General features: G+C 40.3%; 1 protein-coding gene across 1 annotated transcript in view; it reads left to right on the top strand.

The window, feature by feature from the left end:
• Positions 1-1,629: 1,629 nt before the first annotated feature.
• The window catches only part of tenm1 (teneurin transmembrane protein 1), a 228,295-nt gene continuing 203,868 nt past the window's right edge, over positions 1,630-26,056 (top strand). The window contains 3 exon segments of the mRNA XM_061685196.1: positions 1,630-1,853; positions 18,777-19,057; positions 24,012-24,335. Coding sequence (XP_061541180.1) covers positions 18,841-19,057; positions 24,012-24,335 — 541 coding nt within the window. The 5' untranslated portion in view covers positions 1,630-1,853; positions 18,777-18,840.

The following is a 26,056-nucleotide window of genomic DNA, read 5'->3' as shown; positions in this document are numbered from 1 at the left end:
ATTATATTGGCTTGTATAAATCGAATGCAATTTACACTATAATCTGATGACATTTGCTACAATGCAACTGGCATTATGTGTATAAAATGCAGAAGAAGCAGGCCTCCATATGATCCCATGTAGACCACATTGGGCCACTAATTACATAAAAATGTTACATTTCTCTGCCATGAAAAGGAGCATAAATTGACACAATTTGTCGTTTCCGAACCCTAAGGCCATAAAGTATAACTTTCATCACTAATTTAAATGCTTTATGCAATAATATACAGTCTGAGGATGTTGTTTCGTCTACATCAAGGCCGTTCCAAATTGCCTCTCTTCCATCTATTTGCTCTCTTCAATGAAACAAAACGGTTAAAAAAGCATTGTGACATTTCAGATCTCAGCAGTGAGATGGTTGTCAAGGAGATGTCTGAGTGAGATGTGTCGGCTGCGAAGGGATCGGTTCTTTTAAAGAATGTTCACCTCAGTTGCTGAGGTGTAATGTTCCGGCCATTAGGACTCTGCAGGCAAACACTCAAACTCTCAAGGTCTTTGGGCTCCTGATCAAAATCCGCCACCATCTTTTACACTCTCTGCTGCAACTGGGCCTGGCAACCACATATTGACAACCCGTACCCGGATGACACGCATAGGATACAATGTGGCACGAAGCAGCTTTCACAGTATTTTCACAGAATCTGCTCTTACCTGGTCCGTGTGTTCCTTTTAGCGCTCTGCAAGGAAGTAGCCGAATGCAGCCACAATTTTCAGAATCAGTGATGAAACTGCAGGAAAGTGGCAGAGCCGATCTTGATAAAAGATGAATGCTGCTGTGGTGTTTTGGGGATATGGTGAGACAGGCTGAAAGACAGATAGATGGAAGCAGCTGTCAAAATGGTTGTTTGTAGCCCCTCGCGTGCTGGACTTAGAGGAAATAATAAACTGTATCATTAGGACACCTGTCATTCACAAGTCGTTTATGCCAGCCTCTGCGAGCTGTAAATACCCACATGAAAGCATCACATATGGGTACGGGCAAAGGTCGGAGTCATTAAGCGCTTCATTTAGCAAAAGAAAACATAGCTTACGGGTCCTTTGGCTGTGTCAAGTTCAATTTCTTATCTTGGAAAAACTGCTATATTGTCAAATGCCAATATATGTTGCTATGTGGAAGCTACTTTTGATCGCCGAAAACAAAGAGGCTGTGCGTGACCATAAATAATGTTACTCATGACTGTCAGATACGAGGGAGCCCATTTCTGTATAATTGACACTAATGTACCCCGCAGGGCTAATTATTGGACGTCTTGGTGAATTCAATTTGTATCCTTTTAAGGGTCAAAAATGTGTCAAGGGGATATATATACAAAGAACACATTTGAGGGCATCATCCTTGTGACAAGTGGCCACTGTGCCCCGAAAGTCTTTTATTTCTGAGAGTAAGAGGACAGCATGGCATCGTGCAGAAGAGCGGTGTGTGCCACACCCCCTGATCCGCGGTGCGGTGGTATGATCCACGGATGCTGTTATAGCGGCGCGGAGGCTCGGCAGCATCAGCAACAGCAACAGCAGTCAGTCAGTCAGTCTGATCGGGTTCAAGTGCGGCTCATCGTCGCAGCTTGCCCGGCGCCCTGCTGTCACGCACCGCTCTGCCTGCCTCTCGCATCAGCAGACCCCCCTCCCTCTGCGGCGTCAACATCGAAGCGGAACCGGCAGGCTCCGAGGTGGCGTCGCAGCCACGTTCGGCAAAGGCACCGCGTCGCGGGGTTCCGATTCTGCTGCGGGCGGGTGGGATTATTCTTGCTCCGCATTTTGGATCTTAAACGTGGATTTGGACCGACAAAGAATGGCTGCTGCACGTCGGGAAGGTAAGCGTCCTGTTGTGGCCTCACGCACGGCGTGCGTGCGGTTGTCAGCGCTGTTGCTTGGCCGAAGGCGGCTCGGCTGCCGGGACAACGTGAGTTGACAGGAAATGGTCATCAGCTGTTCTCGTCTGCGTGCTGTAGTGTGCGGTGCGACGCGGGCGCGTGCGAATAACGCTCGACGTACACACAAGAAACACGACTGTGACATGCAGTACACGCTTGCAAAGTGCCACATTGGCAGCCCCGAGCCGCTCCAATGCTGGCTGGTGCCACTCCATCAGCATCAGCACTAAAGTAGCCTAATGATGCCAACAGGGCCACATGAGGTCCACAGGGTTTAGAGCTCTCTGACTGGACCCCTTTATTTAACCACAATCGTAGCCTACTGGGCCGTATTGGTCAAAAAGCACAGACTTGCCTGATTTTATACAATGCCAAAAGTGTAATATTTTGACAAAAAGGGTCTGCAGGTCCAGAAGACCAAGCAGATGTGACACTTTTTATATGGCTCCTGTAATACAGTAACATTCTGAATACAGAACGCTGTGGCATCCCCAAGCAAGATTTCATTATTGAGCTGCATATCATATTTTCCCCACATTGGATGACTTTAAAATGAATGAGGTTGAATATGTAATTAAGGGCAGCAAAACGCTTTTTTTTATAAATCATAATTTAATAAAGAAATGAATGAAGTCACCATAATTTGCACCAGTATGGATATGCTCGGATAGATTTAAATTATACCTTCTCTCTTCTTCACACTATAATTGCTTTCAGTAAACCACTGAAGACATATGTTGACCAAGTAATGCATAACTCAGCACATATATATCTCAATAATTGGAAAAATATACAAGACAAAAACAACTTTAATGTGCAATTTGTTAATTATGCTTTAGTCAGCAAGGCATTGAAAAAAAAGTTTTATTTGTCAACGCAAATCTATTTAATCAGAAACTTCAATTTATTGCAATGTACTATTCCTCCAGCAACCATTACAATTCAAGCAGAAAATAGGACATTTATTTCTGTTTCACTCCATCATTTTTAAACCCAAATAAAATTGCAATGTACAGTATGTGTGACACTGTCCTACCTGAAGCTGTCCATGATGAGGCGAGCATCGTTCTTTATTTATTTTTTCTCGGCGTGTGCCTTATTGATAATGAAATAAGACCATCTGTCTCTGTTCTTTTTTTCTTTTTTTATTAACAGATCATCTGTGCATGGGGGTTACATACTATACACACACACACACACACACACACACACAAGCTGCAAGCCCTTTCTCACACACTCCCACGTACAACCTGGAGCACACACACACACACACACACACACACACACACACACACACACACACTAAACCAACGAGTGTTGATGTTTGTGCATTAAACTTGTCATCTCCATACGGATGCTTCTTTTAGACCCTTTCACTGGTAATTAAGAGGATACCTTATATGCCCCACCCATTATGGCGACTCTTTGAATTGAAATGTCACATTACCAATTACACCCCTGCTCATGCCACTGATACGGCATTGGCATTTCTGTCAGTTGTCCAACATGGCTAATCAATCCGTCCGACATTCCTCCTTTCACTCATAATCCCATCAATTTGAGCCAGTTGACTCCTCAGCAGCAGTTTGAGGCCAGCAGTGCAGCGATACTAATGATCTCGTTCAGCTGTTGCTCTCATTTTTTTATTTTCAGTCCTGTTTGCAAGCACATATGGTGCTATGGAAATTTGAAGAAGCACGCTAGCTCATCTCCATGTCCTGGTGTCAGATCATTATTGTAGTGCAACAGAGGCACTGCAACATTAGAAGTTTTGCCTGTCAACATATCCCATTGTCCCATGAGGAGAAGACGCTCAAAAGTCATCACGTGTGTGATATTAAAGTGCCTGAGATTTGAGTGAAACGGCATTGTCTCTGTGTTAGGGCAGCCTTGTACCAAACAGCAGGAGGTTGTTTTTTTTGGGGGTGGGGGGGGGTTTGGATGTTCTTTTTTGTTATCCAGCCCTGCATTATTAATAAATTTTCATTTCAGGAATGCTGTTGCCCATGGCACCGTAATGCTCTCTTCTCCGGCGGAATCGTTCAGATGTTTCACGCTGTCCCACAATGTTGCTGCCAAACGACTTTTCTTTAATAAATTTAAAGTCATGAATTAGTGAGAGGACAATGTGAGAGGCACAGGGGATGTTCATAACACAACACACATGCGGCAGTACTGCACGATCACTACATCGACCACGGCAGTAAGAAGGAATTTGAAGCTCAGTATGACATTTTACCCCCCACTTCTCTCTCTGCGTGTCCATCATATATGATAAGAATGTAATTGCTAGGAAAGCTCAAATGATCACCACTCTACCAATTATTTTACAGTAACAGAACAGATGACAAGACAATTAGACTTGGATGCACAAATGCACACACACTTAAACATTACGCAACTTCAAACATTTGCCTTCTCGCTCTAGTGTAACACCGCTCCATTGTCAATAGGAATTGTGTTACAAATCCTGCAGTGCTAATTAACATTTCTTCTAATCAGCGGGCAGTCGTTGAACCCTGCAGAAAAAGAAAAAAAAGAAAATCTCATAGTTTTTAAAATAAGAATTGGCAACTGTTCTTATATCTCTATATCTATATCTATACTATAGATATAGATCTATATCTATCTGTACTATATCTCATTTGAATTTGACTAATTTCAAAACTACTGCCCTGTGTCAACTTTGTTAGTGCATGCTCACATTTTGGATTAAAACATAATACACTACTTTATGACCCTAACACTCTGTACATTGCCACTATTTTAAAGTGATTAGAATTAGATTTGCAAATGGCTTTTTAGATTTTAGTCTACAATGTGAACATACTGTATGTGTGCTTGGCGTCTATATTTTTCACTGTACTCTTTCATACAATAATGCATGCTGATACAACAGCCTTTATTTTAATGCTGAAACTAAAGGTAGAAGTAAAAGAAAAGAATAAAAATAGTATAAAAAAACAAATTCACCTTCACTTTGTGTTGGCACAGACAAATTCACACATGTGCCTGCACACGCTCATGCACACACACACATACACGCGCGCACACAGCTCGGGTTGTAGCATGTAGGCCAGAGGCAATCTTCTTTTAAGCATTTGGCTTTGTCTCAACTGGCATCTCCAGCTCTTTATTCCATCTTGTGTTCGTCCATTGGGCTCTGGGCAAAAGTCAGGACCTATATGTGCTTTAACAAGAGGCAAAGTGTTGTATGAGAATTGTATTGTGAAAATGCAATTGCAGCCTTCCTTCACACTCCCGCACCTTCAACACCCTGCTTCTCTGTCTAACGACAAAAGGATCAGAGCCTCAAGAGGCTTACTGGTCAGGCCACTCCACCTTTCTTTAAAATATGAGATTAATTTGCCAAGAGGAGTGTGGCGTGTGCATTTTTTAGCATGTGAAGAGGAGTGTTAAAGGAGCGTGGCTAGCTGGAGGGCTGAAACAGAAAAGCTGTCAGAAAGAGGCTGCGGTCATTTCTGAGTGCTTAATTTGTCTGCAGTGGATTGTGACATATTGTGGGCTTTTCCCTAGAATAGCACCTTCCACATAATGCAAATATTGGGTTAGTCAAGGCGTATTATTTGGTTTTGGAGTGTCGAAGCAGTAATACACCTACGTGTTAGCCAGAAATTCGCACTGACCCCACACACTGTAACTGCTACATTATCATCCCCCAACATACGTACGCACACAAAGAAAGGCGATGCCCACCTACAGGGACACATTTCTCACTGTGAAATTTTTATTAATCAAGTCAGCGGACAATTTTAGAAGACAGAAAATCAATATTTGTTTCTTCACAGATTTATTGCTACATAAATTGTCCTTCACATCGGCCTGCAAATCTTGGCATTGTTGTCAAAACAATTAAGTCAAAATCCATTATATTTGTCTTGTTGATTCAAAGGACGAAATGGAGTGTGTTCCAGACAGCCTTTACTGAGAGACCAGGAATTGACCTTCAGTTTAGTACATGTTATCGAGGAAGGAAGGTTTCAGTCCAGAATAGCTTTCTCTTTAAATCTTGCTCCTCTCAAAATTAACGTGAAAAAGAAAATAAATTTCAAACAAATGCTGACAAAATTGATTGAACTCAAAGCAAGTCGACCGCTTCATTTTAGAAAACAATTAAAGAACAGACCATTCATCAAATTCTGCAACTAAGTAAGAAATGATTTATGAGTATGACTTATTTATATGTGTAACTTTGCTATATGACTATGAAGTGATTTACATGGACAAACTACTTGCTTGTTGCATACTTGCAAGATTAAACAGTGATTGTATGCTGTACATTCCCTCCTCTAAACGAGTTCATTTATTCGCTGCTGAGTGGTAAATAGCCTCATGTGGATATCGCCAGCAATATTCATGGCTTTACTTTTGCTAGATTATCATGAATTATTAACTCATGGAAAAGATGAATAGCTCTAAAACGGTGCTTGATGCTACTCTGTTGGAGGCCTTGTATGCATGCATACAGTGCAATCAGGTTAATGAATTTTTCCAGCATGAGTTTTCTGTTTTTGTTGTTGAGGTTAATTTCAGCAAAAGTCTTTATCCACAATGAACTCTGTTTTTTTTTTTTTTTTATAAAAGTATGTGTATCATTGCAAAAATTGACTTCCAACTGCACAGAGAGAAGCTCTCTGTTGATTGCCAGCCAAAACGCCAAGGCAAAGTGCACAAAGAAAAGTCATTTGAGCAAATAATGTAACCAGAATGTACGCCAATAAAATCGTGGCTGGTTTGTGCAGCTGCTTTTGAACTAACACTGGCCTGAATGTCTGAAATGACACATTTTACAGCATGCGCTACTTGTAATTCTCACCCAATGTGCCCAGAAAAAAATAATTGTTGGTTTGTTCTGTTAATTTCTGCCTAGAAGCACAATGGTTCATTTGAGAAGCACCAAAATGAGAAATGCAAATATTTTAGGAACATATATTTTTTCTTGGTTAGTTCTAACAAGCAAAGAAACTATGCAAAGAGCAAATAACATACAATGAGACTACCATTTTCACAATATATTTTTCAAGGTTAAAGTTACCAAAAAGTAGTTTATAAAGCAAAACATTTCCTAAACAATGCTGCCTAAAGTCAAGCATTCCATCTTGACCTTGACGTCACGCATTTCTATTTTATCATTTACAAGAACCAGAACTGCAGCATGAGTCTTCTGAATGAGTCTTCTCGCCATTGGGAATGTTCTTCACTCTTTGGTAGGAGGTGCTTCCCTTTCAAGGCTGCTGTATTTTGTCTGTCCATCTATCATTCTCTCATGGAAACAACTATAGAGCTCAGGGATAAGAATCTATAGGGAGCAGTAAGGCTTTTCAGATTAGGGACTTTACAAAAATCCTTCTTCCGGATCATATTCTTCCATTTTTTCAGATAGCAAACATCATGATGTAAAGCAATGATGGAAGACTATTCCCCTTAGTATTCAGAAATTAATCTCTAATGCTGCTTAATAGTCATAGGAGACCTCTTCGGCAACTCCTTTTCAGCTCACTTATTTCTCCATAATCAACGACTTAATTAAGGAGCTACGCAGGAAGTACTGTCTTACTTGCTAACAACTGAATCGAATTTCTGGCATTGATTTATCAATTAATTCTGCCCCTGTATTGCCGCTACTTTGCTTATCTTTGAGAAGTAGAGGTTTTAGCAGCCAAATGCATTATTGAAAGAGGATTTTTAGCGAGCAGTGGCTGATGCGGAGAGCTTAGGCGCTTGTCAGTCTTGACGTAAAGCTTTATTTGCAAAACGAGTTAGTGTGAACAGCCTTTTAGGCCTGCAAGGAGGACAGAGACATGTATTTATCTTGCAAAAGAGGAGGAATATCAATTGTGTTGAATAAGGCTTTACCTTGTCAGGAATATTGATTAAGTGGTTTTAGGGGGTATCTCTGGCTCTGTGTGTGTCGGTGTATTTGTGGTCAAATTCCTTTCTGTTTGGTTTCTTGGTTACCAACAAAAAATTATTTTCTGAGGGAACAAACATTTTTGGCCCTATTTTCATGTTTATCTAGCCCTGTACTTGGTGTAACTCTTCAAGGAGTCCGGAAAAGCCTACTAGAACATTTGAACTTTATTTGGGGTTAATCAGAGAAACTTTAAATGGTAGCAAGTGTGTGCTGACTCCCATTTAACATGCGTCTGAATGTGACTGGTTAATTATTATTACAGCGACATCCCCAGTAATAAGAAGGTGTGCGCACTTGTGCAACCACATTATCGCAATTATTTTTACATCCCTTCTCTTAAACGATATATTTAATTAATTGAGCTGTACAGGTTACAGGTCACATTAAACGTGTCAATTTATTTTGAAACAATGTAACTTTTTTATAGCAGAAAAACCTGGCATTTGAACATGAGTGTGGAGACTTTTTATATATAAATTAGTAATTTGCCACCATCTTGTGGCATCTATAGGTAAAACAAAAATCACAAAACGAAATCAAACAAAACAAATCTTTTTAGGGTTGGTGTTAGAGCTGCACGATTATGGCCAAAATAATAATCACGATTGTTTTGATCAATATTGTAATCACGATTATTAATCACGATTATTCCTCATGTTAGGAAAAAAACTATTTTTATTAATATTTAAATAAAAATAAATGATAGATAATAATAAAACATAAATGTTCCCCCCCAAAAAAATATTCTTTACCAATGGCTAACGAAATAAATATGCATTTACAAAGTGCAATCACGAATTGAAACTTAATGGAAGCAAATACAGTTTATGCATAAAAGGCAATAACTATAATTTAGAGTCTTCAATCAACCTACCATGCATGTTTTTTTGGTTGCGGGAGGAAACCTGAGTACCTGGAGAAAACCCACGCAGGCACGGGGAGAACATGCAAACGCCACACAGACGGCGCTGGGATTCAAACCCCGGTCCTCAGAACTGTGAGGCAGATGTGCTAACCAGTCGTTCACCGTGCCGCCGCTTCATATATTACTACATTGGAAATCCATGCCCTTTTAAGCTTTTATTTTGAAGTTGGCCACAGAGCGTGGCCCTTAATGAAACCTTAACCGTACGTTCGCCCCCTGGTGGTTGGCTGCACAGCTGCGAATGAAACCTTTTTCATATGCAACAGTGCCCGCATTTTAAATGAAAAAAAAAATCACAGGACGATCAGGCTCATTTAATCATGGCAGCCAAAATCGCGATCATGATTAACATTTCGTTAATTGTGCAACCCTAGTTGGTGTCAGCTACTTCGGGATTTTTACTGTTGTGGCAAGACCCAGTCCTTATCCCCTGGAAATGGCCCAGATTCCATGTATTCAAATAACATACAGTAATTCCCCGCTATTTGCTGGAAATACGGACCGAGTCATTGACAACCCCCAATATGTGTATAATTGCCAATATTGATTGTTTTAACTGTGATCCCAAAATTGTTTAATACTGTATCATTTCAAACTCATTTTAACTTCAATGTAAATTACTTTGACTTTGACTGACTTTGAAAATGCATTGGAAGTGCATGTGTACATGCACTGTCCGTAACTTCCAATAACAACCCGAGCTAAATTTATTTCCTCCCCTGAAAAAAAAAACCACCATTAGGTGAATTTGTAAATAGTGAATGTCACATATGCGGGGGATTACGATGTGGGGAGAAACCCTAGTACCCAGAGAAAATCCACAATAGCACTCGGATAGAATGCAACCTCCACACAGAGAAGCAAGAGTCGAGTTGAACCCAGATGCTACGACTACGAGAAAGATGTGCTCACCACATTGTGGTGCATCGTGCTGCCCCAAAGCCACAGTTCCGAGTCAAAATAGTTAGAAATTCCATCTATCAATAATTCAACTAATCGGTCATCATGCTCATCCGTATTTATCATGTTTTGATCATATCAGAAACTATTGATTGTCAAGATCGCAAATAGCGCCCGATAGTCATTGCTGTGTTCCTTCCTACCTTGAGGGGTATTTGCTTTTAATGTAATGCTCGTCAAGACCGGAAGCAGGATTCCGTCATCTTGTTATTTTAAAAGATGATGTGAATGTTTTATTGGTGAAACTTTGGGGCCTCAAGCTTGTTGTGCTGTATTCTTCCATCACTGGAAACACACTTTTGCACGTGATCAAGGTCGCAAGTGGTGTGGTGTGGTGTCAGGTCCTGGCTTGTATGTAGTTGGTAAACTTAACATTATTGGCGAGAGATTTCAGGCTTGAGCAACTATGAAAGCACAAGAACATGGTGGGAGGGTCGTGGCCCATTTATATCTAACTCGTATTCATCAATTAAAACCCCGTCGCTTCATGCCTCACCTAGCAATCTCGCCATCCTTCAATTCTTTTCATTTTCTATTCTTCAAGAAGCTACATTTGATTTGCAACATTTGACACTCAAAAAATAAAATTGTAAACCTGATAGATTAAAACAATTGCTACCTTTAATTAAAGTCGCTATACAGTTAATTTGGAGCTTTGTTTCTGAACACATGATACATATTTGAAGGTAATTGCTGAAAATGTGTGCAAGGTCTGACAACTACCTGTAAGCACTACTCAGTTATGGAGATATAGCTGTTAAACTGTTTTGCACCACTTAAATTCGTTGGGATCAGTGGTTATCCGGCACAGTTGCTTAGCCGCACATAAAAGCAATTAACACCACACGGCTACTGGCGAGCTGCAATGTGACCCTGTATCAGGTTTTGAGGCTCAACAAACAATGCAATGTATTGCATTAGTTTTACTGAGCCACTTTGAATCTCGGAAGCGTTTGTGATGGAAAAAGAGGGTGGCAAGAAAGTGAAGAAATGGGAGCGCGTGTTGAGAGGCTGTTTGCAACGATCAGCACATGCCGCATTCACTGACGCCATCGGTGCCTTTGAGCGACAGAAACTGACTCCACATTCCAAAATTTGAAATGAACTAAAACACAATAAATATACAATACACACACACACACACACAGACACACACTGTTATTGATAAGCAACTTTAAATCTACCTCTTCAGCGACTATGAATGTGTCCAAGTGCACTGCAGATCGGATTGAACTTAATGTACAAGTCATAATCAATCAAGAGACATTGAAATCCTGCATTAAAGTAGACCCTCACCTACTCAAACTTTTTTTCTGTTGAGCATAAATAAAACCATTTGCTGAAAAATGGACATATTCACACCTCACTGCATATTTTTGTGCTCTTTCTGAAACATCATAAGGTGCCTCTAAAACACTCTACTCCTTATCCCCAAGGCAGATGAGTAACTAGAGTAGTTTTGGCCACTAGCTGATAGCCGGCTGGCTTGACAGCGGGCAGCAGCATGATGGAAGCTTCCAGTAGAGGCAGACGAGGCTTCTTGTGGGGTTGACGCTGGAGAAGTATAAATCAATTAGATCATTCGAAACATTTACATGTTCAAAAGGAGTAGAAGGAAGTAAAAAAAAAAAAATATATATATATATATATCAGCTCATCCTCTCCCTTGGTATCTGAATATTTTTTAACTTATATGAATACAAAAATGGGTTATTAATATATGTTGGCCTTGAATAAATGTATTCAAATAATGGGCTCAATATAAATATGTACAATAATTGTATTATTAAGCCCACAACAGTGTTCACTGTAAAAAGATAACCTGGCATTTTCTGGGAAAAGATTGTCTGGTCATCCCATGTTCATCGTTCCTCTTCCTCCTCTTGACATTATAACTTGTAATTTTGTTGCATATTCGAGCCGTTAAAACTAGGGCTGTCAATCGATGCTTTTTTTTTTTTTTTTTTTTTTAAACATGATTCATCACAAGATTTCCAAAGACTCTGAGAAAATCCTTACCTTAATTTTACACATTGATAGAAGAAGCGGCATTGTACTTACACCTCACCATTTACTCCCAAAGGGCCTAAAAGCCATGGATCTGCATCTATAGCCTCATCCTCATCCTACTTCCGCTCTGATGATCAACCCTTTGTAATGGTAAACAAAATGAAAAACATGCAAACAACATGAGCTTTTCACTATTTTATTTGAACGCATCTGTGGCAGAGAGGTAAAGTCTTGAGTGTGAGTAGATTTCTCAGTGTTTCTCTTTTTTGTCCCTGTGGTCTGTTTAGAGAGCAGGCTTAGCATGTGCAAACAAGCTTCACCGAAATGTGCAAAGGCCACAGCGAACAAATAAAGCAGCTCCGTTTCACGGGGTCTCCAAGATGTTATGAAAAGAATACCTTCTCACTATTGTGAAAATGTGTTTGAAATCCAGCGGCTGCACAGCATCATTCGGAGGAACTAATAATAATGTTGGCTCCACTTTGCCCTCCCTATTCTTCTCATTTATTTACCAACGTGAAACTCGATTTCTCTGCTTCTGCTGGCCTCTTCCTCATTCGCTGCCTCTCCTATTTGATTTTGCATGCTCCCTTCTCATACATCAGAAGTTCAAGATGTTTGTTGGAGATTGAGAAGCATAAATCACGTTTCTCATGGTCTTTGGACATGACATCTCTACCCCGCTGTTTGCGTCATTGTTGCCTGACCTCTTAGGGACCTCGACCCTGAGTTGATTTTGTAAATCCTTTTCAAACATATGTATGTCAGCCTTGATCACGCCTCTAAGCAGATTTACAAAAGCAGCGCATTTGTCTTTGATTGCTCTGGATGGACAAGAGTGGAGCAAGTCTGTGAAGGCTCCAATATTGTGATGGATTGGTGAGTCCCTCATGAATTTATGCGTGAGTGTACGTGTGTGTATGGAGAGTGTACCGGTGATAAGACAAAGAGGAGTTAACACTGGCTAAAAGTGAATGGGGGAGGGGGTTGTGGTCGTGTGGAAGGGCAACACTGTAATGTGATGCATGCAGTCCACTTTGTGTGGTTGTTTAAAATTGAGCACAGAGGAGTTCATTACACACGGATGAATTATAGATTTAATGTAAATTAGAACTGAAATGACATTCATATACTTATACAGTTCAGGTCCATTAGTGGGTCCTCTTGAGATGTGTTTCAAATGTTAAAACTTCATGGTTCATTTTTCTTCTCCTGTAAATTGTGATACTAGTCTATCAATACCATATTATTTCATTGCTAAACAAATATGACTGCTCTGTGGTTAATACAGAAGCTTGGGATTCATTAATCATTTAAGTTCATGAATATTTCATAGTCATGTGTGGAATAAGATCACTTTCTTAGTTGCAGCTCGCTGATGAAATGGGCGATAAAGCATGCTACTGTAGATAAATATTCACTACGAGAGGGCCAAGGAAACAATTGTTGATCAAATAGAAGCTCTTAGTATGTGGATTCTTTTATTATTCTTAAATAGAGCACTTGAAAATAATGTCCACTCAAAAATGTTGTCTTAATGAACATAAACAACTGACTGAAAAGACACTTAAACTAGTAGCAATCCTTTGATATTTTCAAATTAAGTTTTAGAAAAGGGTTTAGTTCGCTCAAAATGTTAGGTAAAATGCAATTCCAAAAGTTGGCATTTTAAAGAACCACATTCCATCTCCATAATTTGTAGTTGCATCTTGATAACGGAATGTCACATTAATGTCAAATACTGTACACAAATTCCTGTTCAGGAAGGAAAAAGAAAAAAAAAATACTGTACACCAAACTTGATCAATTTGTTGTCACAATAAGCACAAAGACCAATGCAGTCAGTGAAGCACTTAGTGCACAAATGTAACTGAGGGAACCATCTGTATTCCCATGTGATACAGGTCCTGTATATTGAAGAGTCATTAGGAAGAATAACAATAGACGAGTAATAAATTGGTTTTGAAGAAGAATTGGAATTCACTGTAAGGTATCTGTTTATTTCAACCCCTACAGCCATTTCTAGGACTGAACTTGTGATTTTTTATGAACTCTAAGTGCACCACTCTAAAATACTCTACTCTTCTAGTCTGGTGTTGTTCCAAGGTACCACACGCTCACTTTTCCTCCAGAAAACCCATGTGTCTTGTTTGAAGTGAGCTTGGCTCTAGGAAACAACCTCTAGGTTTTGACATCAAAACCAAGAATCAAGCCCCCTAATGGGCACCCCACTGTGGACTAGAATTAGATGGAATAACCCCCACCAGCAGGCTTACAGTCTCTAAATGCAGAGGCCTTGGAGGACAGAATAGAGGCTGTATTGCACGTAAGGTGGGAGAAAGAGTGCAGCATAAGAGGGAATAAGGTGAGAGACTGCATGTACCCCAGGGGTGGGCAATTAATTTGACAGAGGAGCTACATGAGAAACTGGAACGGTTGTCCAGCGCCACGCCAATCTGATAACCTCAACTGTATTCCATATTTATTTTATATATTCATATAAAGCATTAAATTGTCTTGTTTTAATAAGATTCTATTGGTATAGATAGAGTTGTGCAATATAACCCAAAATATCATAGTGCGATATAAAAACGTCTGCTGTTGGATACAACCCTCCATCGTCTATATCGTTATTTTGAAGCGCGAGGTATTGGGATAGCTCTGTTGCGACACTAACAGAGACAGTCATACAACAGTAGTTGCATTTCTATTACGTCATCCTAACGTCTTACTCCTCAGGCATGACACATCGATTTATGCTGCATCAAACCATTAGACTAACCGCTGAGATAAACTTCCATGTTGTTGTCCCACCGACAATTGCAGTCTTGTCGCGTAGCTAGTGAGTGCTACTAACACACACTCTAGTTCTACTTCAAGTTTAGTTCATTGTCATATTTATGCAAAAAGTACAATGTACATTCCAATAAAATAAAATATGTTTTGCCCTGGCGCTCTCTCAGCTGCAATGTTGACAGCTAACAAATAAATAAATAAATAGAACACCTGAAATACTCTCTAGAACTTGTTATATAATTTTAATACTAAGTAGTCACACTGAGAAAGACATCGCTAGATAAAGACATTGCCAACATTTTAGTCATATTTAAAATGTTTTCAACCTTAAACAATGGGAGAAAGACACACACGCGCACACACACACACACACACACACGCACGCTCATCTGTGAGGGAGCGCCACACAAAGCCAACATATCTGAAGACTCAAGTCTTAGATCTGGTCAGAGACTTTGCCCAGGTTTGATGTAGCCTGAAGAAAACGTTGTACATCAAACAAATCTAGAATCTCAATCTATATGTGCTGCTTTTGTTTGCATCCATGACGGCGAACGAGGCGGTTCGCAGGGTGCGTGATTGCATGCCTTCATCCGTGCATGTAAGTGTGTGACTGACATGAAACAGGACAGAGGGCCTCTGCGGAGACAGAAGGCAGTCAGTGCCTGCAGCAAGCTCAGAGCTCACGGGTAACGTATACTCACTCCTCGCTGTACCAAAGAGAAGGTGACACCAGTCAATTCCATCCTGACAAAGCAGCAGAGATAATAGTGGGCTTTGATTTCCCGCAATACGTGTTGCCAATAAAAAAGGAAATGACTCACTCTTACAGCTTATTGTAGAGTTCTGAGGCAAATATAATTAGATGCTATGGGCCTGGTTTACTTAGATCCCAAATAGATAAATTGCACGTTCACTCGAACAGTTTGCAAGCATTATTGGTGGGCGTGTTGCGTGTGATATTTTAAGATTGCAGCACAACTGGCAATAGTTGTAAATGTGGTGGAGACCCCCTTATTTAAATCAGGGTTTTGTGTTTTAGGTAGCTTTGATAGTTTTCACAATGAAAAATTTGGGAGAGCAACGCAAGCATGGAGATATGGGGCAACAACACCTGTCAAACCAACATTCACCCTATATATAAGTAACAAAAAAGAGCTATATAAATGATTAATTGAGCAAACTACATGGAACCAACCAATACACTATTTATTAATTCAATTACTCTCAAATTGTATGACTTTGTTAAATTTAAAACAGCACAGAAAATATACAAAGTACTCAAAAACTGTGTGAAATCAGAGAGAGTCGTTAGGATCTGATGGGAACTGGTGTTTAAAAAAATCAGCAAGACTAGAACAAAAATAAAGGTGTTGGATATATGATGAATGTATTTGCTGTAATATTGGGAGACCTGCACCTTCCAAAAATTCAAAATGCTTGTTTTTTTTATTTTTTATGCAGGCCGCTAACCATGTTTGAAGTGCAATTGCTCCTCACAATAAAATATTTTTGGTCTCTCTACAAACATTTGATACCTTTCTGGTAGTCGCTTAAAATATGTGGTGACGTATGTTGTATCTGACGCCAAACATGAAGTGCAATAGGATGTTTCACCTTCACAGGACGCTGGATTTACGACAGCCCCTGAAATGCATGAGAGCTTATGTGCTTTAGTTGACAGGAGAATGCATCCAAAGCCAAATTTGACAGGGAAGACCCACATTTTAGGGTTGCTCCACCCAGAAGTGTGTATCTAGCACAAGAGTGCTTAAATAACAGACTTAAGTGGATCAGAGAATCCGAGCAACCAGAAAAGTTTGTAACTGTACACCTTTTCTCATTTAAGCTTATAGGAGAATATGGCCCAAAATGAATTACAGTGTTCCCTCGCCGCTTCACGTTTTGCGGCTTCAGTGCTTCGCGGGCTTTTCCAAAATATTCAGTAAAAAAAAAAATACAGCCATATCGGCAGCCATATTGCGGAAAGACGCGTTGTTTCATGTTGATGCGCGCCAGAGAAGGTTTCCCTGCATGCCAAACAAAGAAATGAGTTGACTCAGAGGCTTTGTACATGCCTGTCCACACATGTACTGTACGGGCCTCATACAAGGCGCGTGATTGGTTCCCGGTGCGACATCAACCAATGAGAGCACGAGTGGATTTATCCCGTGAGCTGATAGGCTGCGCATCATTGCAGCCTCACCCAGCATCTTCCCTTGTTGTGTCTTGCCAGTCTCGTCCACGCTGTTGTGTTCGCAATAACTTTTTTTCTTTAAGCGATAATTTTTTTGATTAGTTAAGCAAGCCGTGACAATGCCGCCGAAGCGCTGTGCCCCTGCGAAAGCTTCCTCCGGGGCGCCCAATAGGAAGAAGAAGATGATGACCATGAAAAAGTGAAACTTTTAGATTTGATCAAAGAAGGCAGAAGTTATGCATCTGTGGCACGCCTAGAGTGCAGTACATAAAGAAAGAGGAAGCAAACATCCGCAAAACTGCTTCAATAACCTTCAATAAGGAAGCAAAACGTGTGGTAACTCTGCGTAATAAGAGAATTGTGAAAATGGAAGCGGCATTGGCATTGTGGATTACTGATTGCAGGGAAAAGAGAGTGAGTTTGGACACTGATCAGGACAAAGGCCAAACCTCCGCCACCAACACAAGCCTCTTCGCCTCTCTCAGAAGGCAATGTTGATGAATGTTAATTACTGTATAATAAATGTTAATGTGCGTTTGGCAAATCCTACTTCGCGGTTTTTCACCTTTCGCGGGGGGTTCTGGTCCCCATTAACCGCGGAAAACGAGGGAACACTGTATTCTGCTATTTTGCCCACTTGGCAGACTGGTGGTGATCACCTTTTGCTGCATATCTCTGAGGTATTGAGCAGGTACACTCTAATACCTTTGATATATGGACTACAAGACTCCCTGAAGAGGTCAATACCATAGCACTTTGTCTCTGTGAGCAATGACCCTCTCAAGCACCATTTAGAAGCTTTACATCTGCCGAAAATACTTCAAGCTGGGCATAGTACCTGAAAGTTAATCAGTGGTGTCTTTGCATGAGCGACAAGGGGTGTTGTGCCCCAAACATCCAGGCTGTTTGGTTTTCTTTCATAGTAGGGATTAAATTGAAAATCCAATGCTAATAAATTAATACATTTACAAATGTAATACATGCCTTAGTAGTACTGTCTTTCGAACTTCCTGTTCCTTTCAGCATGTAGTCTAGGCCTACGCTTGTTGTTCAAACATTAGTCTTTGCGGCAGGCATGATTGAGCCCTATGAGCTCTGCCAAGAAACCAGTGGCCAGTCAGAAAAATATTGGCATTGCTTTGCTCAATAAGCATACACTATTAATAATAACGTATACCGGTACTTACTATTGTGAACATTTATAATGATTTACGAATGATTTTTGTTGCTCATGTGTTTCAAAATAACATTGCTATAATAAAAAAGATGGCACAGAGTGCTTTTATGGTTTATAACATAGTGTCTTATCGCTGCTTTTCAAATGTAAATGCTGTGGAACTGATGATAATGAAGTACTTTCTAATCACATATTCTGTGTTGCGAATCAATGTCCTAATAAAGCAATCGTTTTGGCGTTAAAAGCACATTGCAGAAGATTTCAATGTCGTGGGAAGAGGAACAAGGCTAATTGGATGGAACTGAAAGAAGTCACTTCAGATGACTCAAATTAGGAGGGCAATGACTCTGTGGTTTGTAAGTGTTTCATCATTACGTAATAAAATGGTGAGTGAGTCACTGTGTTTATTACTAAGAGAGACCCACCAACACACTTGATGAATCTGATACCTGTCAATAGTTCTCTGTAGAAGACTAAGATTAATCTCGCAATAGCAACTGGATTGGAAAAAAACAAACAAACAAAAAAAACTATAGCTCCTTATTCAGGCCAACTTTTCATCAAATGCATTCAAACATAATTGCATTCCACTCGGACTGTATTGATTGGAACCAACCTTTGGTGTGAAATATCAAGGAGGCCAAATACTGTTTGTGAATGTGTAATGGGAATGAGCAGATGCTGCAGTATTGTGCCACTGTGTTCAATAACACACTTCTTGTGCTATTTTTCCTCCTCTACCTTGCCCATTCAATCCCCTGGTTCCTTTCATTTCACTGCACCGGTTCATCCCTTTTCCTCTCCATTGTCCTCTCCATTCTCTCACCTTTACCCACCCCTACCCTTTCCCCCTCCCACCCCAGATTCACAGACTCTGTATTCTGCATTGTGGCTGTGCTGAGTGATTAAGTGGATGCCCTTCAAGCCATGGAGGAGATGGACAGTAAACCCTACCAGCCGCTGTCTAAGGGCCGCCATGAAATGGAGATGTCCTACACCAGTTCGTCTGATGAGAGCGAGGATGGTCGCACCCACCACCGCTCTTACACCTCACGTGAAACCCTTCCTGACTACACACATGAGCTACGCCTCACGCTTGGATCACACCGTGAAAGACAGAACAACTACAGCCAAGCCCAGCCAGGTATCCCATATGCTTGTCTTTATGTCTTTATTTACCTCCAACCTCAAAGCTTTGCAGAATCTGGATGTATAGGCACAAAAGGCACACACACACACACACACACATATTTTAAAAGGGCCTATGTGAATTACCTATTACAGTCTACAATGAGCCAGAAGGACAGTCGGAGGCAGCCAATTACCTCCCCTCCATTGAGGTGATATTTCCCTCCCACAGCTAAACTGGGTCAGCCCCAAACCTCTTTGGCCTCACCTGGGGTGGAACACCACCCTTCATTACACACACAGACACACATGAGCTAACGGTGACACATACACACTGAGAAATTCTTCCCTACTGGAGACAGGAGGCGAAATGGGCCAACGCGTTCTGTGATGGATGGCCTTTATGCAGGTCATGTATGGTGTTAAGAGAGAAGCTGTACCTCATCACAAGTGTGCTGCTGTGCAGGGTTCACTGTGATCAATAGATGCACTTTCTGCCACCCTAACGTCCTGCTTTTCTGCAAGACTATCCCACTATGCTAACAAGCAATATTATCCATCCATAATCGTTACAACCATTTGGACAAGCTGTTCCAGAGATTTCATATTTTAAACACCGCCTACTATAGATTTTGTCATATTGGACAACATGCCACCACCCACGATGACCATCAGTCATAGTCGGTTTGCCAGCATTTGTCTATTCTATTAGGTTTCTCTGCCTTTCCATTATGTTAAAAAAGAAAGAGGTAAAATCCTGACCAAATGACGCTGATGGCGTGCTTCAGCGTCATATGGTAAGGTGCAAACGACCCCCCCAAAGCAGCCTTTCAAATGTCATTGACAGCCGGTAATATGAAGCACATCTGTTCATCTTTGGGCAACAGACTTATATAAAGTATAGCCTACCTAAGTAACCAACTGTTAAGGGGGGCATTGCCTCCAGTGACATTTTTAATGGATGACAGGCATCAGCCAATTCATCTAATTCCCAAAGCATATTATTCACATTTCCTGTCATATGTGAGTCTGCCTTTCCTTTCCTTTTTGTATTTCCTGATGTCACACTTTTTCTTTGTCAATTTAATAGTACATCTCACCCAGTCCAGCAACTGAGAAATATGCTGTACGTATGAGATGCTGAGGTCAGGCATAAAGCTATATCGGATTCTTTCCCAGTAAAGGCTGTTGACCATAATGATTTCCTTTGTGTCATGTCAGCGTAAAATCAACACTATCCAATAAAAATTGGTTTTGTTTTGATCAGTTTTAGGACAAATTTGTTTTTGGATTATATTTGAAAAGAGATAAATGTGTGTTTCTATTATTTACACTTGTTGAGACGCAATAGTAATGAAATGCAAACTTAGATTATTGGTCAAAGAGTCGGCATTCTTACCCTTCAAAAGTCATTTTATAGCGTAAGAATGCTTTGCTGATTATTATGACACTTTATATATCTAACCTATAAAACAACAGAATAATATAATTGCAATAAAACAATGGTTTTGCACAATCATGACACACTAAATATGTGAAAGTATCCTGTGGGAGTGCTCTTTGAAAAAAATGCACAAGTGAAACAGTTAGTGAATGAGATTGACTACATGCAGCAGGGATCGGCAACCTTTGGCATATGTGCCCTGGGTAAACATTGGCACGCTGGGCAGAAGCAGTCCTGGACAGAATGGCGATCTGTGCGACGGCCGTCAATTGCGCGGGTTGTCAACGCATGGCTATGGAGGCGGGGGCGGGGATTGGTTTGTGGTGGGCTTGGGCGGTGTTGCTGGGGGGGATTTGCCTCCGGAAAAATTTATGTCAAAACTCTGCGTCTTATGCGCCACCCGTCGATTGCGCACCCCAGGTCGATCGTCAATGGGGTCGGGGGGGCGGGGGGTCAATAGCCCCTATTTACTGTATATATTTATGTTCTTAATTGCTCCAAAAAAATATTTACAACAAATAATATATCTTTTTTCCTCTATTTATGCCAGTGAGGCATAGTGACGGACAGAAAAAAATGAATTGACTTCTATTAGATGGCAGGAAGTAAATACAGTAATTAATGTATCCTCTTTTTGGGACATTTTTATTTGTTAGTGTGCCGTGAGATCTTTCAATTGTAAAATATGTTCCTTGGCTCCCTAAAGGTTGGAAATCACTGCTCTAGTCAGATCGTGTATTCTTATCAGTCAGGTCAAACCAACATGACATGACAGAAATAATGGGAGCTAACTTACTGTAATTAAATTACTTTATTTTTAATTAAATGACTTCACCCACACCGAAACTTTAGAGCATGATTCGACAGAACGGCGGCATGTTTACGTCCAACTGTTCGGGCTACCGCTAGCTTGCTAAGCTACATAACATTTTATTGCCTGCTTGTGAGCCATATCGTATTAAAAGTACGTGAACATACCTTAAGCAAGCCTTAAACGAACGTCCTTTCCTGTCCTGAGCACCAGTGACCAGCAACACACATTTTCCCCCAATTTATCTTCATAATATAGTAGGCGCGATCCACTCTTGTGTCGTCGCCACGGTAACAAGTGTAACCGGTCGCATTTGAGTTGACAAGGTAAAGCCCAATGATCATAAAAAACGGGATGCAGTGGTATCGTAATACAATATTTTATTGCAGTAGTCTGACAGTGCAATCGTGAAAGAGCAAATTTGTCTTGTAGTCTGATCCGGGCATTACGTGTCTGTCCCACACTGCTGACGTTTATTTTTTATTTTTTATTTTTTGTTAAATAACTTGTTTGGCCATCATACATTCACAGTACTAAGTCAAAAGACATGCGACAAGGCTAAAAATAAACTAGCTTTTGGATTCAAATATACTGTGCACGCGGCGATGTCTCTAATGTCTTTTGCGGAGCCGATCATTGACTTCATTGTTCGGATCGACAAATTATGACATGAAAGCCGATCAGCATAAAATGCTAAATATCGTCCGATACCGATCAGCCCAATCAAATCGGTGTAAAGTCTAGAGAAAACATAAATATAATAAATAATAAAATAAATAACATAAACATAACTCATGTGCTTACTGCGACATGTGTGAAATGAGGTCTCAACAGATGAGTGTCATATTCAAACGTACTTTTGCTTCCTTCATTTGAATTATGGCAGCTGGACAGCAAGATGGTGCTCTTTAGAGAGGTTTAAGTGAGTGAATCAAACATAATCAAGTGAAACAAGTTCTCCACAGATTCATTGTGGTAATTGCACTTGAACAAACATAATGCAAATGTGCTTTTCTCAGTTAGATCAAGGACTGAACTTGAATGAAGTGATTTGTGTGGGTTTTTTGTTTTGTTGTCATATAACCAAATTCTACAGTGTATATATATTTTTCTCATCCCAAAGCAAATGACTGAAAATAAATATAATTATTTATTTATTTATTTAAATTATGGCAACTTTTATTAAGAATTATAGTATAACTGAGTTTACAATCATAATGGTTTGGCTTGTATGTTGATGTGTTTTCTACAAAGAAACAGAAAATCACGTTGTAATTGCAGACAGTTTGATTCTAATCTATACATTGGGATTTTATTTTTGCCAGGTTTAATTCCAGAAGCAGACACAACAGGACACACTGATGGTCATCCCAGTAGTCAATAGGTCTAAAATGCTGTTTTTTTTTGTACAGATACAGTTCTTTAATTGTATCCCACCAGAGAGAGTTTTTGTGAGCGTAACAGTCCTGATCACAATACCTGAGAAAAGTTGGCCAAAAAACAAATTTCCTCCTGCAATAGTGTCAGATTTATTGATCTAACTTCTTGCCCACTAGTCAGAGCAACTACACTAATTGTGATGTACAGTCACACAGCTGGTTAGAGTAATACATGCGGAATTCCAGAAGATGAGATACACTGTGTCCAACTAGGACCATACATTAGATGCGCTAAACACAGAATTTGGAAATTATCCTTTCCAATGCAGTCAACATGGCTACAGTAGAGTTCGTTTTTATGTCAGTTCGTGCCATAATTTATTTAAATTACATTGACTTCATTACTTCCACATATAAATTAGAAACAACCACCAGAGCGTCTGAATTCTTCTTCTAAAAGTATATCTCAATTGAATTGAACTGAAGTGTAACTGGAGAACGAACACATTTTATCTGATCTTCTCAGATAATGGGTTGATTCTTAGGATTGGAAGGTGTTCTAATACCTGAAAGTGTGCAAGGCTCAATTTTTCCTTCAGCCTGAGTCAATATTAATAAGGTTTGATCTTTATCTGATCTCTTCACCCCACCAAGAAGAATATAGATGAGATCAGTGCTCTGTTTGAGCAGCAGTTCAATACATCTCAAGTTCAATAAAACACATCAGGTAGTCTGAACAGGATATGCTTTCATAGCAAATGTTTAAGGAAAATCAAGGCTGGCATTTTGACCTTTGAAACTCAAATGTGTCTTAGTAATTGTCCACATCTTCCATATGGACGAAAGTATCGAAATAGCTTCTCTTCATTTGTGTCATCTTTTGTGTATTCATAGCAATTTTTGGACAATTTATCAAAAAAAAAAAAAAGATTTAGGTCAAACATTGACCACATTGACAAAATTCTCAAAGATCATCTCCAAAATTGTTTTATCTTTTGAGAAAAGCATTCAGACAACAGGTGGCAAGAAAAAGCATAATAAAAAAAGGAAATGTATATTATGTCTATACTTGTAACATTCTACAAGGTTTTGGAATGGTTTTGTGTGAATTTTTGCTTATAGTAGCCCTTGATTGATTGAGTATCATTAAAAGGTGTGCACCTATATTTTTCTCACTTCTGTCTGGTGTCTCTTAATATTATAAGGGTTGTTCCCAGGTTTCTTAAATGAACACCTGGTCAGCAAAGCTGCTGAAGCAAATATCAAACACATCCCAGTATTAGAGGCTTTGCTGTTGTATGGCTCTCAATATGTCTCCCCACCTCTCCTTCTGTAGATTTAGATTTCTGCAAGGCTGGTCAGATGAGTAGTCCAGACTACATCCACCAACAGCAACAACAACAGCATCAGAATCAAGAAGAGGAGGTGGAAGCATTATGCTCTGGACCCACTGCTCACATCCACAGCCGTGGCTACTCCCTGGGCATAGGTTCAGATGTGGACACTGAGCCGGAAGTGGAACCCTCACCCGCTCACGGCCTACAGCACATGTGGATGCGTGGTTTGAAGTCTGAACAGAGCTCCTGCCTGTCGAGCCGTGCCAACTCTGCCCTGTCTCTCACCGACACTGAGCATGACAGGAAATCTGAGCCCGATAATGGTGAGTGATAAAACCTCTTTTCACACTCTATAAGGAGATTGTCCATCAAAGCCCGAGGAGATAGAAAATTTTGCAAAGCACATTGCACCTTTGATGGTGCATTACTGTCTATGTAAGTACCGTGCAGCACATTCTGAAACCCAGCAACTTCTGTAATTTGTTCCATAACTGCATTTTCAATACACCTTCAAATTTCATACTGAATAGAATATAAATCCATTTCGAAGCAATATAAAAACATCAAACCCTTTTAAAGGCTTAAGTTACAGCCTTAAACAATTATAAGATTGAAACTCTATTTTCAGCCTATTGATATCAGTTATGTTCCTCTTTCTTTGAAGGTTTGTTCATGTGGTTAAATACTGAATTGTGCTATTGGTCATTTAGCCTCAGCTTCAGCCTAAACCTGGGGGGCGGTGTAGTGGTGGATGAGTGATTAATCATAAGGAAAGTCTAACGATGAACGCCCACGTCATGGAGCTTAGAGACGATTGGATATCTACTGAAAGCTGAAACAGATTTGGCTTACAAAAATATTTTTGGGGAAAATTAATCATTGGGTCTGGTGTCATCAGTAACTGGTGACTCTCGGCAGCTGACATTTACCTCAGAGGGAGGTCTTTATCTTGGAAGGAGGGAGACGTAGTGAGGTTAAGGTAAAGAAATGAGACCAACTGGAAAGGAGCTTGGGATTGAGCCAGCTATCTGTCTTGCACTGGCAGGCTTGGCTCCCTGCAGATGGAGAGTTAGTTAGAGGTGCACACAAACAAAGACAAAGCTCTCCAACTCCTCCCCAAGGGCACTGTCTGTTTATTAGCTGCGAAAAAGTGGAACATATTCAGAGGCTGAGGATAACATAAAGGAAGGGGGTGAGAATGATGAAGGCAAAAAAGGAGAGACAATGCCAACAAAAATGCTAATGAGGGAATAGTAATGGTAACGGTATAATTAGAATGTGAATTAAAAAATGAGGTGCTGATGGGGAAACAGGTAAACGAGAACCTTGGGTTACGTTCACACTGCAGGGCATGATGCCCAATTCAGTGTTTTTGTCAAAGCCGATCTTTTCTTATAGTCGTTCCCATTACAAAAACAAAAGCTTCTACTGTGGATGGAATGAGTCCCTGACGTCACGTCATGCGCACAAAACAAGACGCCACATTGCGCATGCGCACAAACACAAGGCGCCGTGTGTTTACGGAGGTAATTATGGCCTGTCCCATAGGTCTCGTCATGACACATTCGTGGCAATTTCAAGGATTTTGTGCAACCAGAGAACCTTTTCTTATATTTATCAGCTCTAAAGCATCTTCTTTTCACCACTGACTGTTTTCTTTTCCTTCGTCCGCCGTTGCTTATGTGGCGTGTGTGTTTTGTCGAACAAACGTGACATTTGTCGCCTTTTGATGACGTATAGGTCAGATGAGCGTGACATGAGCGTCCATACTGCACTCACGTCGGTTACATATCTGATTCATATCTACATATGAAGGAGGCCTTGGTCGGATAGGAAAAATTGAAATTGCACTGTTCACATTGACATGAAAAAATCTGATACATGTTACAATGTTAAACAAGGATGGCTGCCGTGAGGTGGAATTGGGCAAAAATGATGCAGGAATAGTTTTAGGGTTGCTTGTTTTTGTTTGGGATGCACCCACGGCTGCACTTTAATGACAGCCTGATTGGAAATGGCGTCCGCCTAATGCAAGATCACACAG

This window comes from Phycodurus eques, chromosome 9 (genome assembly GCF_024500275.1).
Source record: "Phycodurus eques isolate BA_2022a chromosome 9, UOR_Pequ_1.1, whole genome shotgun sequence".
NCBI lineage: Eukaryota > Metazoa > Chordata > Actinopteri > Syngnathiformes > Syngnathidae > Phycodurus > Phycodurus eques.
This window is presented reverse-complemented; position numbering and strand designations above follow the sequence as displayed.